Source organism: Salvia hispanica, chromosome 4, assembly GCF_023119035.1.
Source record: "Salvia hispanica cultivar TCC Black 2014 chromosome 4, UniMelb_Shisp_WGS_1.0, whole genome shotgun sequence".
In the NCBI taxonomy this organism is placed as follows: Eukaryota; Viridiplantae; Streptophyta; class Magnoliopsida; order Lamiales; family Lamiaceae; genus Salvia; species Salvia hispanica.
In genome coordinates, this window is record NC_062968.1 from 35,592,806 (window position 1) to 35,606,178 (window position 13,373).

General features: G+C 33.4%; 1 protein-coding gene across 6 annotated transcripts; it reads right to left on the bottom strand.

Moving 5' to 3' along the window:
- Nucleotides 1-1,837: 1,837 nt before the first annotated feature.
- Nucleotides 1,838-9,788, bottom strand: LOC125222640 (solute carrier family 40 member 3, chloroplastic-like). Of its 6 annotated transcripts, none has more exons than XR_007176593.1 (15): nt 9,478-9,788; nt 9,084-9,282; nt 8,934-8,997; nt 8,324-8,448; nt 7,533-7,622; nt 7,278-7,454; nt 7,119-7,193; nt 6,918-7,019; nt 6,718-6,835; nt 6,491-6,637; nt 4,752-4,858; nt 4,553-4,666; nt 3,665-3,965; nt 2,275-2,739; nt 1,838-2,075 (listed from the first exon to the last, which is right to left on the bottom strand). XR_007176593.1 is itself a non-coding variant. In XM_048125364.1 (14 exons), the coding sequence occupies exons 1-13, from the start codon at nt 9,615-9,617 to the stop codon at nt 3,666-3,668; spliced, it is 1,683 nt and encodes a 560-aa protein (XP_047981321.1). In that variant the 5' UTR covers nt 9,618-9,788; the 3' UTR covers nt 1,838-2,739; nt 3,665. The 6 variants fall into 6 exon arrangements, 3 of the variants coding, with proteins under 3 accessions (XP_047981321.1, XP_047981319.1, XP_047981320.1); XR_007176591.1 differs by having other exon boundaries at nt 1,838-2,086; XR_007176592.1 differs by having other exon boundaries at nt 1,838-2,168.
- Between the last annotated feature and the right edge of the window lie 3,585 nt (nt 9,789-13,373).

The following is a 13,373-nucleotide window of genomic DNA, read 5'->3' on the forward strand; positions in this document are numbered from 1 at the left end:
ACTTCGGCCGCAATACGTATTAATTTAAAGATCTTCATTCATTAGAGGGATGTTTCATCTAAGCGGTGGGATATATTGAGTGGATGAATTTGTAACAAATATTCTAGAATAGGATAGCTCCAACAAATATGCAAATGTGTGTTTTTGTATTTTCTTAATTCAAGTTTTATTCCTTTTATCTTGGTTGTCATTTTCCCAGCAACACAGATTGTTTTATTTCGTGACAAAATTAAATTGTTTGCTCAAACAACTTAAATTGTGATTTTCAATTTCGATTTCGACGTGACAACTATTGGATGTCTCATATCATATGTTACCTAGATATAATATAATGCGGCGACTTGATTTCTTTATTTAGTATACTCATTTTATTATTAATGAGTTGATGAGTGTATGGTGGTGGTCTGCAGGTCTGGTCCTGGAGGAGCTGTTCAGGCGCCCAATCGCTGTTGGAGACTCTACGGTGGTGGTCTCCTGAGCCACGCTTGAGTTGCTGCTGTTCATCCGCGTTGAGTACTCCTCGCCGGTCTGAGACCAGTACTTAGGGGCGGATCCAACCGGGGATGTATTATTAGTTATTACTAATTTCATACATACAAATTTGTACGTGAAAAATATCATATGCATGTTTAATTTCATACAACAAAATTAAAAAAAAAACCGTTGAGCACAGAAGTCTCTTTCCCATTTGCGGACGTGATGGATTGATGGTACAGCTCCATGGGATGGATATATAAGTATAATTATATTTATTATAATTATTTAGACAGTAAAGTACAATAAGAAACATTTAATTTCATAATTTATGTAATAAAATTCAATCTTTGTCGTGCCAATTTTGTGTCGACCAAATAACTTCTTACAAGTAAGTCATGACTTTATTTAGTTCTAAGTAATAGTATGCGCATTTGCATTGGCATGCGACCGAAATTGCTACATTTCGTTTTTTATGCATTGTTTGAACACGTTAGTGATTTTCAATTTCTCAAAAATATAAAAATAAACTAAATTATAAAAGAGTAACCAAATGTAGTACTACTTGATTTATGACAAGAGAGTGCAATCAATTGATAAGATAATTCACATCCAAGACTCCAACTAGTAGGCCAGATTTCCAGTCATTTTATAATGCATGTGATTGTGAAACTCAGAATAAATATAGTAACTGTTACTGCTACAAATAATACTACCATATGAGTATTTCTTATATCATTACTTTTAATTTATAGTACTACTATATAAAAGCTATAATAGACATCCAATTTTATAAGGACGCTCTCATTCCTTGAGGACAGTAGTTTAACGTAAAGAATCATTTTTGTAGGATAATAAGAAGAGGTCTTGCTCTTACTAGTGAGAAAAGAATGTAAAAAACAATAAAATTGTTGATACTAAATTTGTTGTTTTAAAAATCAGTCCCGGTTTCCGCCAACTCAAACGCCATTAGACAAAACAAGTAATAATATGTCAATACTTTAGAAATGCAAAATAATATGATAGTCCAAAATCACACATGTAAAGAAAGTTATAGACACTGTTACTTCGTCCTGGAGCATTCAACTTGACCACAAAAAATGATAAATTCTACTTTTAATACTAATAATTAATACTAGAAAGCTTCTCCAACCTAACGCATTTCATCTCCACAACTATGCAACACACTATAACCAATTATACACGTTGAACATTATAGGAGCTGTGTCCTAACCAACAGCACTCACAAATTTCATATTTTCATCTTTCCAGATGTACGGTGCTGATGAAATTATTTTTGGTTGACCCTAATAAAGATTCTAACAGAATTGCATAAAATGACCCCATCCACAAAACGTACGCGTAGAAACTTTAATGAAACTAGCACCTTTCATATCCCCACAGATAAAGATCATCAAAGCAGATGTTACAGCACATGCATATACAACAAGGGAGAGAAAAGAAAAGATCATTACTGTTATTGTTTGACAGCAAATTGGTGGTCCACAGTGAACAAAGCCTGAATCTCTCCGATTGTTCCTCCCGCAAGCCCTGTTCTGCCACTCGATTATGTTTTACTTCATCGGCTATCTTTAGCAAAGCTGCAGTACCACTTCAAGAAGCAATAATCAAATGCATCTATGTTCAGTACTCCGATTCAATAAATTTCCATCATTTTGTATCCATCTTGCTCACTCGCATTTATCAACAGTGAATTATTCGGTAAAGTGTACCAAACAGATGAAAAGACGAGCAATAAAAGGGACCAGCCACAAGGCAAGCCGACTATTAAAAACGTACCAAAATAAATGAATGTCATATATTGGTAGACTGTATTTTCATGATTGCTGATATTTGCATGCCATCTTTTCCCTTCAGTTGCAGGCCATTGCTAAACTTCTAAATTAATGCACCATAGCTCTTCTCTTCTCAGGATGGTCGCTCGTATAATGGTGTCCACATACAGAAGAATAGATGCTTAGCGAAAGGAAATTACATTTCTTGAACAATTGATTAGAAAGTATGTGTATGTATTTACAGCCTGCCTATAGAAAGAGACTATTCTGACTGATATCATATGTGTACATGATCATTGCCATCTGATGAGCTATCATGTACGTATACCATGGGAAATGCCTTCTTCGTACTGCCACGGCTAGTATCTGAGTGACAGGATGTTATACTTAAGGCTTCTAGCCAGTTAGAGATAACTCCACCTCATACTTGAATCCAGTTTCATTTCAGTTGCTGAAGTTAGCCCTGCAGCTGAGGTACACAAAAAAAAAAAAATGTAGTATCATTTTACAAACTAGAGGCAATCTGCAGACCTATTTACACAGCAAATACATTAGTAATTCAGTTCTAGACTTAGAAATGTCAAATTTTCAGCCACAATGCCAAATTATTTGATTGGGGTTTCAAGCATCAAGTAAAGTGGGCAATTTGAGATTTCCTAATCATTATTTACTTGCTTTGTTCTTCCAATTCCTCCTAGATCAACTGCCACTGTCCAAAATGACAAGGGATGCTCGGTTAGAAATTTGGGATGATTTTACAGGTATCCTGAATCCAGAAACAGATATATTACAATCTTTATCTTGCCATGAAATATCAAGCCCACAACATGAAATATCCAGCTTCAAAAACATGCCAAATGGATCTGGCATGGCACTAGGTTCAGCAAGTCTATGCATGCAGGATGAATAGTCTCAAGGGAAATCCTTGGATAAGGTTAACAATTAGGAGATTTGATTAACATGATTTTATATTTCTAATTAGTAGCATATTTTGAGGGACTAACTAACATCAGCACCAGGGAATTAACTCCTAGCTCTTGCTCAACTCTTTGAAATCAACTAACAATCTTCTCTTACTCCTCTAATTTTATTTTCTTAACCAAGGACTCATTCCAGTTTCTGTTTTCTAGAATTTGGACAAACTATTACTGTGAGATTTTCTACTCAAGAAGATAAAAATTTTCCATTGTTTCTTACTTTGAAAACTACCATACCATTCTAATACTCATTACCTCTCAGGGGGATGTGAACCAGATTTAATGCATATTTGTTCCTCATATTTCTTTGTTAGACAATCATCATTCGAAGTTGACATTCAGCAGGATAGTACTTCTTGGGAAGTTATCAGCATACAAACAAAATAAAACACTAGGAACATAGAGTTATCTACTTACTTTATGAAGACTGCAGCAGCTCAAAAGAAAAAAGATCTCGTTGAATGTCAGTTGGTTTCTTCAACCATCTACAGTATAAACAAGCTGCTCCAACTACTGACAGAAGCGACAGCATCACCAGAAATCCAAATTGTGAAACATCATTTGCAATTATGGCAACCCCTAGCATTATCGACTCTGCCAAACTAGCAAATGAAATCTCAGTTGTTCCAATGAGATTAGCTTTAGAGGCAGGGATCCCAGTTTGTAAAATCTGTGCCCCTATAACATCATATGACATGTGCCCCAGTCTAGACAATACCTGCCAATACAAATTGTTCTAGCATATGAGTACTTTAACAGCGAGATCCAAATGAAGCTCTGATATAGTTTCAAGTTGCGAAAGAACTTTATTATATGCATACACAAGATATTGATAAAATCTCAAGCTTTTTCTTGTCATAAAGAATAAATAATTAAATTTGAACATATAACAGAGACAGGTCAAATATATTTGACACATTAGAGAATGTCAAGGCGCACCACACATCCTACAAGATTAAGACAAGCAAAACACGATAAATATATACCCACCTTTTATTTTACAAGTATCTATAAGGTATATGATTTACAAGTATCTAAGAAGAACACAATCCTGTTCAAATATGCACCCCCATATTCCATATGGGTCGCCAACACACATGATAATTAATATGTCAAACATTAAATCTATTGTAATTATATAAGTATCTTGAAACAAAATCTATTAAGAAGACCGTGTGTTCTTTTTTGGTAATGCAGCGGTTTAGTTGTCTGGCACTCAGTGATTAGGTGAATGCAACTTCAAATGCATCCATTTCACGTGGTTATTATTTTCAAGTTTTAGATGAAAACAGTGAAGAAACTTACAACTAAAAACAAAAACAACATGAGTGGAATCTTGTGAGAAAAAGAACCACTCCAATATACACCAACTGCTATGGTAAGAAGTGAAGCCTGAAAGACAAGACCAGCTGCTCCAGCCTGGTGTAAAAGATTAACATTATGACCAAAGATGAGTAACAACAACATAAGATCTTTCAACAAATAAATACTTTAAGAACAACACCTTCAGAATGCCTAGTTGGTTGACCATTTTTGTGGACACAAAAGTTGCCGTGACACCCATGAAAGCGCATAATCCACTGAAGGCTCCAATAATTGAAGGATTTAGACCTGTAGCAATAACAACCACATGAATACAAAGAAAGAGAACCAATATGAAGGGGAAAATATTATCTTCAAACATTAAATTTCACATCCTTCAGAGAGACAAGGATCAGTACAAAGAACAGGAGAGATCAGAGGACATGCATGTAAGTTGGGTAATTTAAAAATGCATGAGCCTGGAAACAATGTTGAGAACATCAGTACAGCTTTCTATGACATAACATCTGTCCATTTCTCTGACAAAAAATGCATTGTTAGTCGAATAGAAAAAGAATACAAAATCGTTAGTCATTGTTCTATAACCAAGATGAGAACATAAAAGCAAAATTATATACTTATATCAACATCAAAAGCCTCTAAATGCCCAACCCTATCAACATTTCACGTTTTATGTTTCATCATAAACTTCCAGCGCTCAGGCTCAACAAAGAAAAAAGGCCAACTGGATTCATGCAATCATTGTCTACCAAAACAAAGAATAACATTGGATCTTTTAGGTCCCTACTTAACTCAATACTCCAATTTTGTAACTGATGAGCTAATCATCCATCCAAACATAAATGTTACATCCTTACATGTAGTTAGTGTTCCATGGAGAATTGTGAAACAAAGAGATATAGATTGTAGGTTCCTCAACATTTAGTGGAATAGTATAGGTAATTAGGTACTCCCTCTGCCCGCGAATAGGAGTCCTGTTTTTCCATTTTAGTCCGTCAGCGATTAGGAGTCCCGGTTCACTTTTCCATAAATGGTAATAGGGTCCAACCTTCCACTAACTCATTCCACTCACATTTCATTTAAAACTAATATATACAAGTGGGATCCCTATTCCACTAACTTTTCCCCACCCACTTTTCTTAACATTTCTTAAAACTCGTGCTGCCCATAAATGGGACTCCCAATGGCGGACGGAGGGAGTATAAGATATCAGGTTTGTTTCTTTTACTTTTTTCACAAAAATAGGCATATACCTCCAATAAAACCAAATAGAAATAGTATTGTATGTTCGCTAAGAGTCTCTTGTATCTGCTAGTGGAAGCAGTGGATCACCAACTCCAAATACAAACAAATGGTCTCCTCAAAGAAACTAAGCTAATCTACTTTTCCTAAAATTAGTATCTCCCCTCATGACCTTCAAATTGTAAACCAATTTACCAACAGAATAACTTGCAAGTTCTTTCCTGCTTAAGTTATTCATTTTCCTGAGATAAACAAGTTTAGCACTTTATTCCCATTTCTTTAATAATGGCATTATACCTTCCCATGCTTCTCCAGCAGGTTGTGTTTCGCCTTTTTACAAAAGGAATTTAGAAGTGTGACAAGTGACTAGCCTTTTTGCAAACTAAATGTTCACATCAACAGCAAGCCAGGTAACCAAACAAGCAGTAGACTAGACACATTAGTTGGTGGAAGAAAAGAAATCAATCAATGGATTAAATGAGATTCAAAATGGGGCATATGAAAGTTGATAAAAGCAGATTTTTTCAGTCAAATAACTATCCAAGGAATAAAAATAAAAGATAAAAAAAAATAATTATACTATACTGACATGGCCATGCACTAATCAGTTTCTTCTAAATCAAGGCCAGCAGATGCTACTCATCGAGCTGTTTGCAAAATTCAAAGAGTGGACAATACCATGATGTGTTAAGAAAGCAGTCATTAGGCCGCCAGGAGCAAGAGCAACGTTGAAGAAGAGTAAAACATAGGCCAGGCTTGCCGGCAGAACAGGCTGCTGAATGTATTCAAACCATCCATGCTTTATAGCATGTATACCTGATGTCACTGTGCAGAAGAGAAGGACAGCTAAATCAGATAATACAACAGAACAAAACTGAGAAAAAGATTGAAAACACTGATATTACATATATTTTCAGTCTCATGGGAATATCCTGTAGGTGAACATCCAGAACCAGTTTGTAGAGATTTGGCATGGGCCAGAACACCAGCAGAAAGCTTGTTCGTTAGCCATGTGAGGAAAATCTGCCACAGAGCAAAGGCCAGCTAAAATTGATAAACATTTAGACGTAATGGACAATTTTGAAATAGAAAGGCTGCATATTACCAAAATGGGCAGTGAACACATCATCAAGCTAGCTGCTAGTTTTAAGCACATCACAGGTTCATACTTAGATAACAATATGCCAAATAATGATGCCCCTGCAATCTATGATTACAAGAATATGAAAGCTATAAGCACCAGAGCTAATAAACTATAAATTCACTAAAGAGATACAAAAACAGACTTGAAGACATTGATGATCACCTCACAGAGTAGATCAATTCTACTAAGCATTGCATTTGCTTGAGCGAGAGCAACCGGTCTATTTGTTCCTGCTAACTGAAATATCATATTAACAGTATAAATAAGAGAAAATACTTAAAGGAGGTTCCAAATTACTAGTTAAGAAGAAAAAGGAAATACCAAAACAACCCAATCACGCTCCATAGCAACCCCTAGAGCTAGTCCGGAGAGCCTCTCTATGGCTAGAGCTAATACAAGCATAACAAACCAAGGTTGGAGAAGTACAGGAGACACAGAATTGGGGTGTATAATATTTGAATTAATTATCATTCCAACGGATAACAATTGAGAAGCAACCTGGAGTGAATGAGTATGAGAATATAACTTTTGGCCAAATGTTGAAATTGAACATTCTTGTAGTCCCAGTAAAATTACCTGGATAACAGTCAAACAATTATATGCAGGCACTCTTGGAAAGCAGTCCATCAGCTTCCCTACCAAAGGCCCTCCAACTATTACAGCAAGCTGTTAAGATACAGAAGGTTCAATAGTTTTCCTTTCTTTTTCTTTTCTTTCCTTTTTGTAATACAACCAAATATGGAATTTTACTAGGAAAAGGGTGAGTTTGATTATAAAGGGAGGGGACCAGAATGGTAACCCCGCACAGTGCTTTACCCATTTTTCATGTGAACCTGACAAAATTAGATGGTAACAAAACAGTAGATGATGTGGAGGAATCTACTTTGCACCCAGTGCATTCAACACTCTTATGTCATAATATAAGCGTTAGAGAGCTGCACAAATGATAAGTTTTAGGTCTTCAGGCTAATTACATAACACCATTGGGGAAAGAGAATGTATGACAAGCGTCTTTGTAACACATCGAATGTGACCAATATCCATGAAAAGACCTGAACTTTTCTAGGCAGGGCATAAGCGATAGTTTTAAATGAAGGGAAATGAAGTAAGGGAATTATAGGAAAGATAGATGTCGCAAAGGAGTTGCAAGAGAACTTCTTGATAGATCCAAGACCCAGGTTCGAACATCATCATGATTCTCTATGACTATAACTCATTTCAATTGTTTTTTTTAAACTATAAATAAAAAATAAAAAAATAATAAAAATCATTTCAATTGTCTTAACATAGAACATCAATTCTTGCAGTACAATAGGTAATTCCATGGATCCTAAATTTGATGGCCTAATGATTGTAGGAACGGATACCTTCGCAAAGAAGCCCATGACAGCCACTGGAAGAAGACTTGGATGAATCAATGCAATAGAAGCAGGCCAAGCAAAATTCCACAGCTGTTCAACCAAATTCCCGACCAAGCAGCTAGCGTATAAAGCTAGTTACACATTCAATTTCATTAGAAGATTCAATCATACAAATAAATACCATAATATGCTGGATATAAAATTTGCTTTCATTAACAGGAACATGGTGAGAAATTAGTTCTAGACTTTCAAGAATTGTAGCAATATATGACATGGAATCATGGATCAACGAGAAATATCTCTTTTCATCAACTAGTTTCACCTTTTCTTAAAATTCCTTTGGTAAACAGTGATTTCATGCCAAGCAATATTTCAATGATCAGGCAACACTTAAAAACCTAGTCAATTGGGAAGTTTCCAGTCCCTCTATAGTTGTAACAGTTTAATCAAATATCTTATAGACCAGAGAATAACGTAGTATTATATTAATTTTTTATCATAAAAGCTTTCCATAGGAAAATATGTGTACTTGGATATACTACATGTTAAACTTAGTAAATATGTCACCATCACATCAAGCATGTGTTGCTCTAACTTCCCACAGGAGAAAACTAACCATAGAGTCCAGCTGGATGAGCAGGAGTTGAAGCAATGGTGTTCTGCTCCTCTTCGGACAAGACCTACATAAACCCCAAGGAGAAGCACAGCCAACGTAAGAGTGCAGAATTCACTGTTTCGAAAAATGGAGGAATCTCACAAAACTTACAGGCAATGCTGTGAATACCGTATCCACAAAATTGCCACCAAGTAAATGAAGTCCTTCTGCGTCCAGGCAATCAGATTTCAGACGAACAACTGGAACTGAACAAGGAGATGTAGTATGATCCTCATCGACTTCATCATTAGCAACATAGTCACAGACATCAGTGTCAGTGAATGAACACCTTAAACTAAAAGAGTCAAGCCTGCAAGAAAATAAAAGATGAATAACAATAAACTAGTAGTACTACATCATATTGGAGTGTTTTTAACACCTGAGTCTCACTATTTCAGGTGAAACAGGAAGTGAATTAAAGAAAACCTAATAACATAGTTTCAATTAACTACTTATAGCGGCAAAAGATAGTACGTTTTTCCAATAGCAGCGAAGCGGATGGTACCTACTAGGGATGAGACAGGTATTCGGCCGTCGTGGAGGGCGTAACCTGATAAAAGGAGAAAACGGCGTAGCAATAGCTTGCAGACGGCGACGGAAAACCAAACCGGCGGACTGAGCAGTGGTAACCACGCCGATAACCATATTTCTCTTGAATCCAAAACTATCCTTGATGTCTACACCTAATTCTACTTCTTCTTCATGCAGCTGATAGATTGAAACCCGTGAATTCGGCTCGCACTTTTGATTTTGTTTCGTGCTAAATTGTTGCCAGAAAATGTGGAAAATCCTTCTTTTTTTCTGATGGAGTTGAAAATGTGCAGTAACGGATAAAATACTACTCATCCCGTGTTTTATGAAAAGGATAAATGGGGAAAAAAATAAAAAAACATAAAATTTAGTTAAATTAAGATTAGCTCTGTAACTTTAAAAAATGATTAATTATATTATAATTTTAATATTTTTCAATCATCTCGTAGTCTATAATTTGAAAAAAAAAGTGAACTACACAAATAGTCCCGGAAAAAGGTTTAATAGTTTTAATAGTTTTAATCATAAATATATCATATAACACGATTTATTACAAAATAAATATGCATCTAATGAGATTGGAAATGATAAATTGGATAATGTATATAACACGATTATATACAAATGAGACTCATATTTTACTAGTTTTCTTCCACCCAATTTTCTTAACATTTCTTAAAACGCGTGCCGAAAAGAAATGAGACTCATATTCGAGAACGGAGGGAGTATAGTAAGATGCATAACAATGGCGATTTTGTAATTTAAAAACATATTCCTAGTTCGGTTCAAACTCAAAAGTTATGTTTTGGCAATGCAATTAATAATGAATTTAATTGAAGATAGGTTAGATTTTCAACATTAAATTCATAAGAAACCTATCTAAAATGGGCTGCGTATGTAAAGACTGATGAAAAATTATATTTGAACAAACGAAAGAAATATGACAAGAGTCAAACCGACGATAAGGTTGGTGACACTCCTTGTAATCTTCGCAGCAATCTTAGATGAATCTATGTCAGATACTCCACTAGGGCTGGGAAAAAATATCGAAAAAATGATATATCGCTCGTATCGTATTGAAAAATATCAAAAAATTATCGAATTTTCGATATATCGTAATTTTCGATACGATACGATATCGTATCGTAAGTTTTCGATACGATAACGATATGAATTTCCTTATATCGCGATATATCGTTTTATATCGAAAATACGATATATATCGCAAATTTTTGATATATCGATATTTTCGATATATATCGATATTTTATTTTCGATATATATCGATATATATCGAAATTTTCGATATATACCGATATTTAACGTATCGAATTTCGATACGATATATCGAAATATCGATACGATAACGATATGAAATTTTTTTATATCGAAAGTTCGATATATAGAAATTCGATATATCGAAACTTTCGATACGATAACGATATGAAATTCTTTCATATCGATATTTTCGATACAATACACGATACAACGTTCTCGATACGATATATCGTATCGACCCACCCCTATACTCCACCAGGGGATGCTGGCCAATTTTTAACACTGAAAATTTTTAAGTGGTTCATGTTTTAATGTTATGGTTAACGATATTACAGAAATTTGCATAAAAGTTTGCAATGCCAAACCTGCCAAACCTGACGATGCAAGGTTTATAGCGGATAAGATTTGGACATATTCCCAAGACCCAATTTGGGCTAAGAAATTAGTCTAGGGTGGCGATGGGGTGCCATTAAATTATACTCCTATTAATAAATTATTTTAATCAAGTTGATATACATGTCTTATGTTACCTATTATGACAAATGTAAATGTTAGACAACATGTTGCAAGATGGACAAAAGTTTATCTTTTCCAAACTAAAAAGAACAAATACAAACTTTCTATATAAATAAATTAAAATGATTAAAAAATAATTATATTTAAAAACAGAAATTTTTAGGATTATGTTGCAAATTTTTAATCCGATAAAATTTCAGTCTGATTAGCCTGCAACCTGGAGTAGGGTTACCCAAAATCCATTAGATTAGCCCGATTGACATCCTTAATTCTAGGCTTTAGGTGTTTGGGCCGTTCTGTTTATATTTTTATTGGGCTGACGATATTTTCTATTGGGTAGAACTTTTACTTATTGATCTGGACAAAATTTATTTGTTGTCTGTCTATAGATATAATTTTTACTTATTGATCTGGACAAAATTTAGGTACAAAATTAAGTTGACCATTGTCATTTAATGGCGCTGTCACATTAGTATAGATATACAAAATTTCTCAGTGTTGAAGACAAGAAATTACCAAGTGTAATTGTAATGTCCATATCAAACGCAACTAACAATACTTTCTTAGAATCGAAAAATTTTGCTGAAAAATCTTTATCCTTTAATTTCAATAAGCTATCATAATTTTTTAAATCAAAACCTGGTTACATGGCTTAAATCCAAATAAAAAATATAACCTAGCCAAATGTATAATTATTTTTATGTTAATAATTGTTACTCACCTCAAATACTCCCTCCGTCCGGCTTTAGCAGTCCCATTGACTTTTCTGTCCTCTTTTTGTAAAAATAATAAAAAATAGTTAAAGTAATGGTAAAGTATTTTTTATTATTTTTACAAAAAGATGACAGAAAAATCAATGAGACTGCTAAAGTGAGACGGAAGGAGTATTACACAATTATTTTAAGACGAAAAGAGTAGTAATATTGTTTACCAACTTAGCAAAGAATAAAATTCCGGGAACGAACATAATTGATTAATTGGATCTAAAATAGTACTACCCTTTTGTAATGTTGAGGACAAGTAGCTACTAAACATAATATTTAAGACATATGATACTAGTAGTTACTTTTATGGAAGAGTGAATTACATAAATGGTACCTGATCTTTCACTTTTGCACGTTAATGGTACCTGATTTTTATTTTATATCATTTTTAGTATATATAAATCACATTTTTAGTACATGATGCAATTTTCTTCTCAAAATACCCTTTAAACAAATATATTTTCCCATTTATATCATAGAGGGTGTTTTGGGCAAACATAATTAGTACCAAAAGTGATATTATAATCAATATTAATATTAATATTCATTTTTAATATCATTCAAATATACTTAAATATAATTATAACTATTATTATTGTTATAATACTCAAAATTGATAGTAATTAATAAATAATTATAGTATAATTATATAAATTATTAATCACATAATATTATGTAATAATTATTATTATTAATTTACATTAAATTAGTAACTAATCAATATAGCCTTAATAAAAATTTAACATTGTGAAGTACATTCATAATGATATAAAAAGTTGAATATTTTTAGCTAGGTGTTTCAACCTTAAAATGAGTATAAAATTATTTAGTAAAAAATATTCAATTGATTTAATTACTTTAAATAATTAATTTAATTAGGTATTTTATTTTTTATTTATATTATGAATGCAATTAGATATATGTATAAACCACTAAAAAGAAGGAAGAAGAAATATAAACTAAGGAGAAAAAAAATAAAAAAAAGGAAGATAAAATACTAAAAAGAAAGAAGAAAATGTAGAAAAAATAAAGAAGAAGAAAAAGAGAAATAAGAAAGGAAGAAAAAATAATCACATAATTGGTACTATTTAATGGAAATTTCCAAAAATATCCTCCATGAAAAAAAATCACATATTTGGTACCTAGGATTATTTTTATCACCGGGTACCAAAAATGATATAAAATAAAGATCAGGTACCATTTATGTACGAAAGTGAAAGATCAGGTACCATTTATGTAGTTCACTCTTTATAGAATTGAAAATTCTAGTTACAGAAATCTTTATCTTTTAAATATAATAAGATATCAAAAT

What these genes read in the sequence shown, in the direction of transcription:
- LOC125222640 (XM_048125362.1), bottom strand. Translation starts at nt 9,617, where the DNA reads ATGGTTATCGGCGTGGTTACCACTGCTCAGTCCGCCGGTTTGGTTTTC. An exon ending in GAATTGATCTACTCTGTGAG is followed by an intron (nt 7,020 to 7,118) that starts GTGATCATCAAT and finishes TTGTAATCATAG; the next exon opens with ATTGCAGGGGCATCATTATT. An exon ending in TGTTGTTTTTGTTTTTAGTT is followed by an intron (nt 3,966 to 4,552) that starts GTAAGTTTCTTC and finishes TTGTATTGGCAG; the next exon opens with GTATTGTCTAGACTGGGGCA.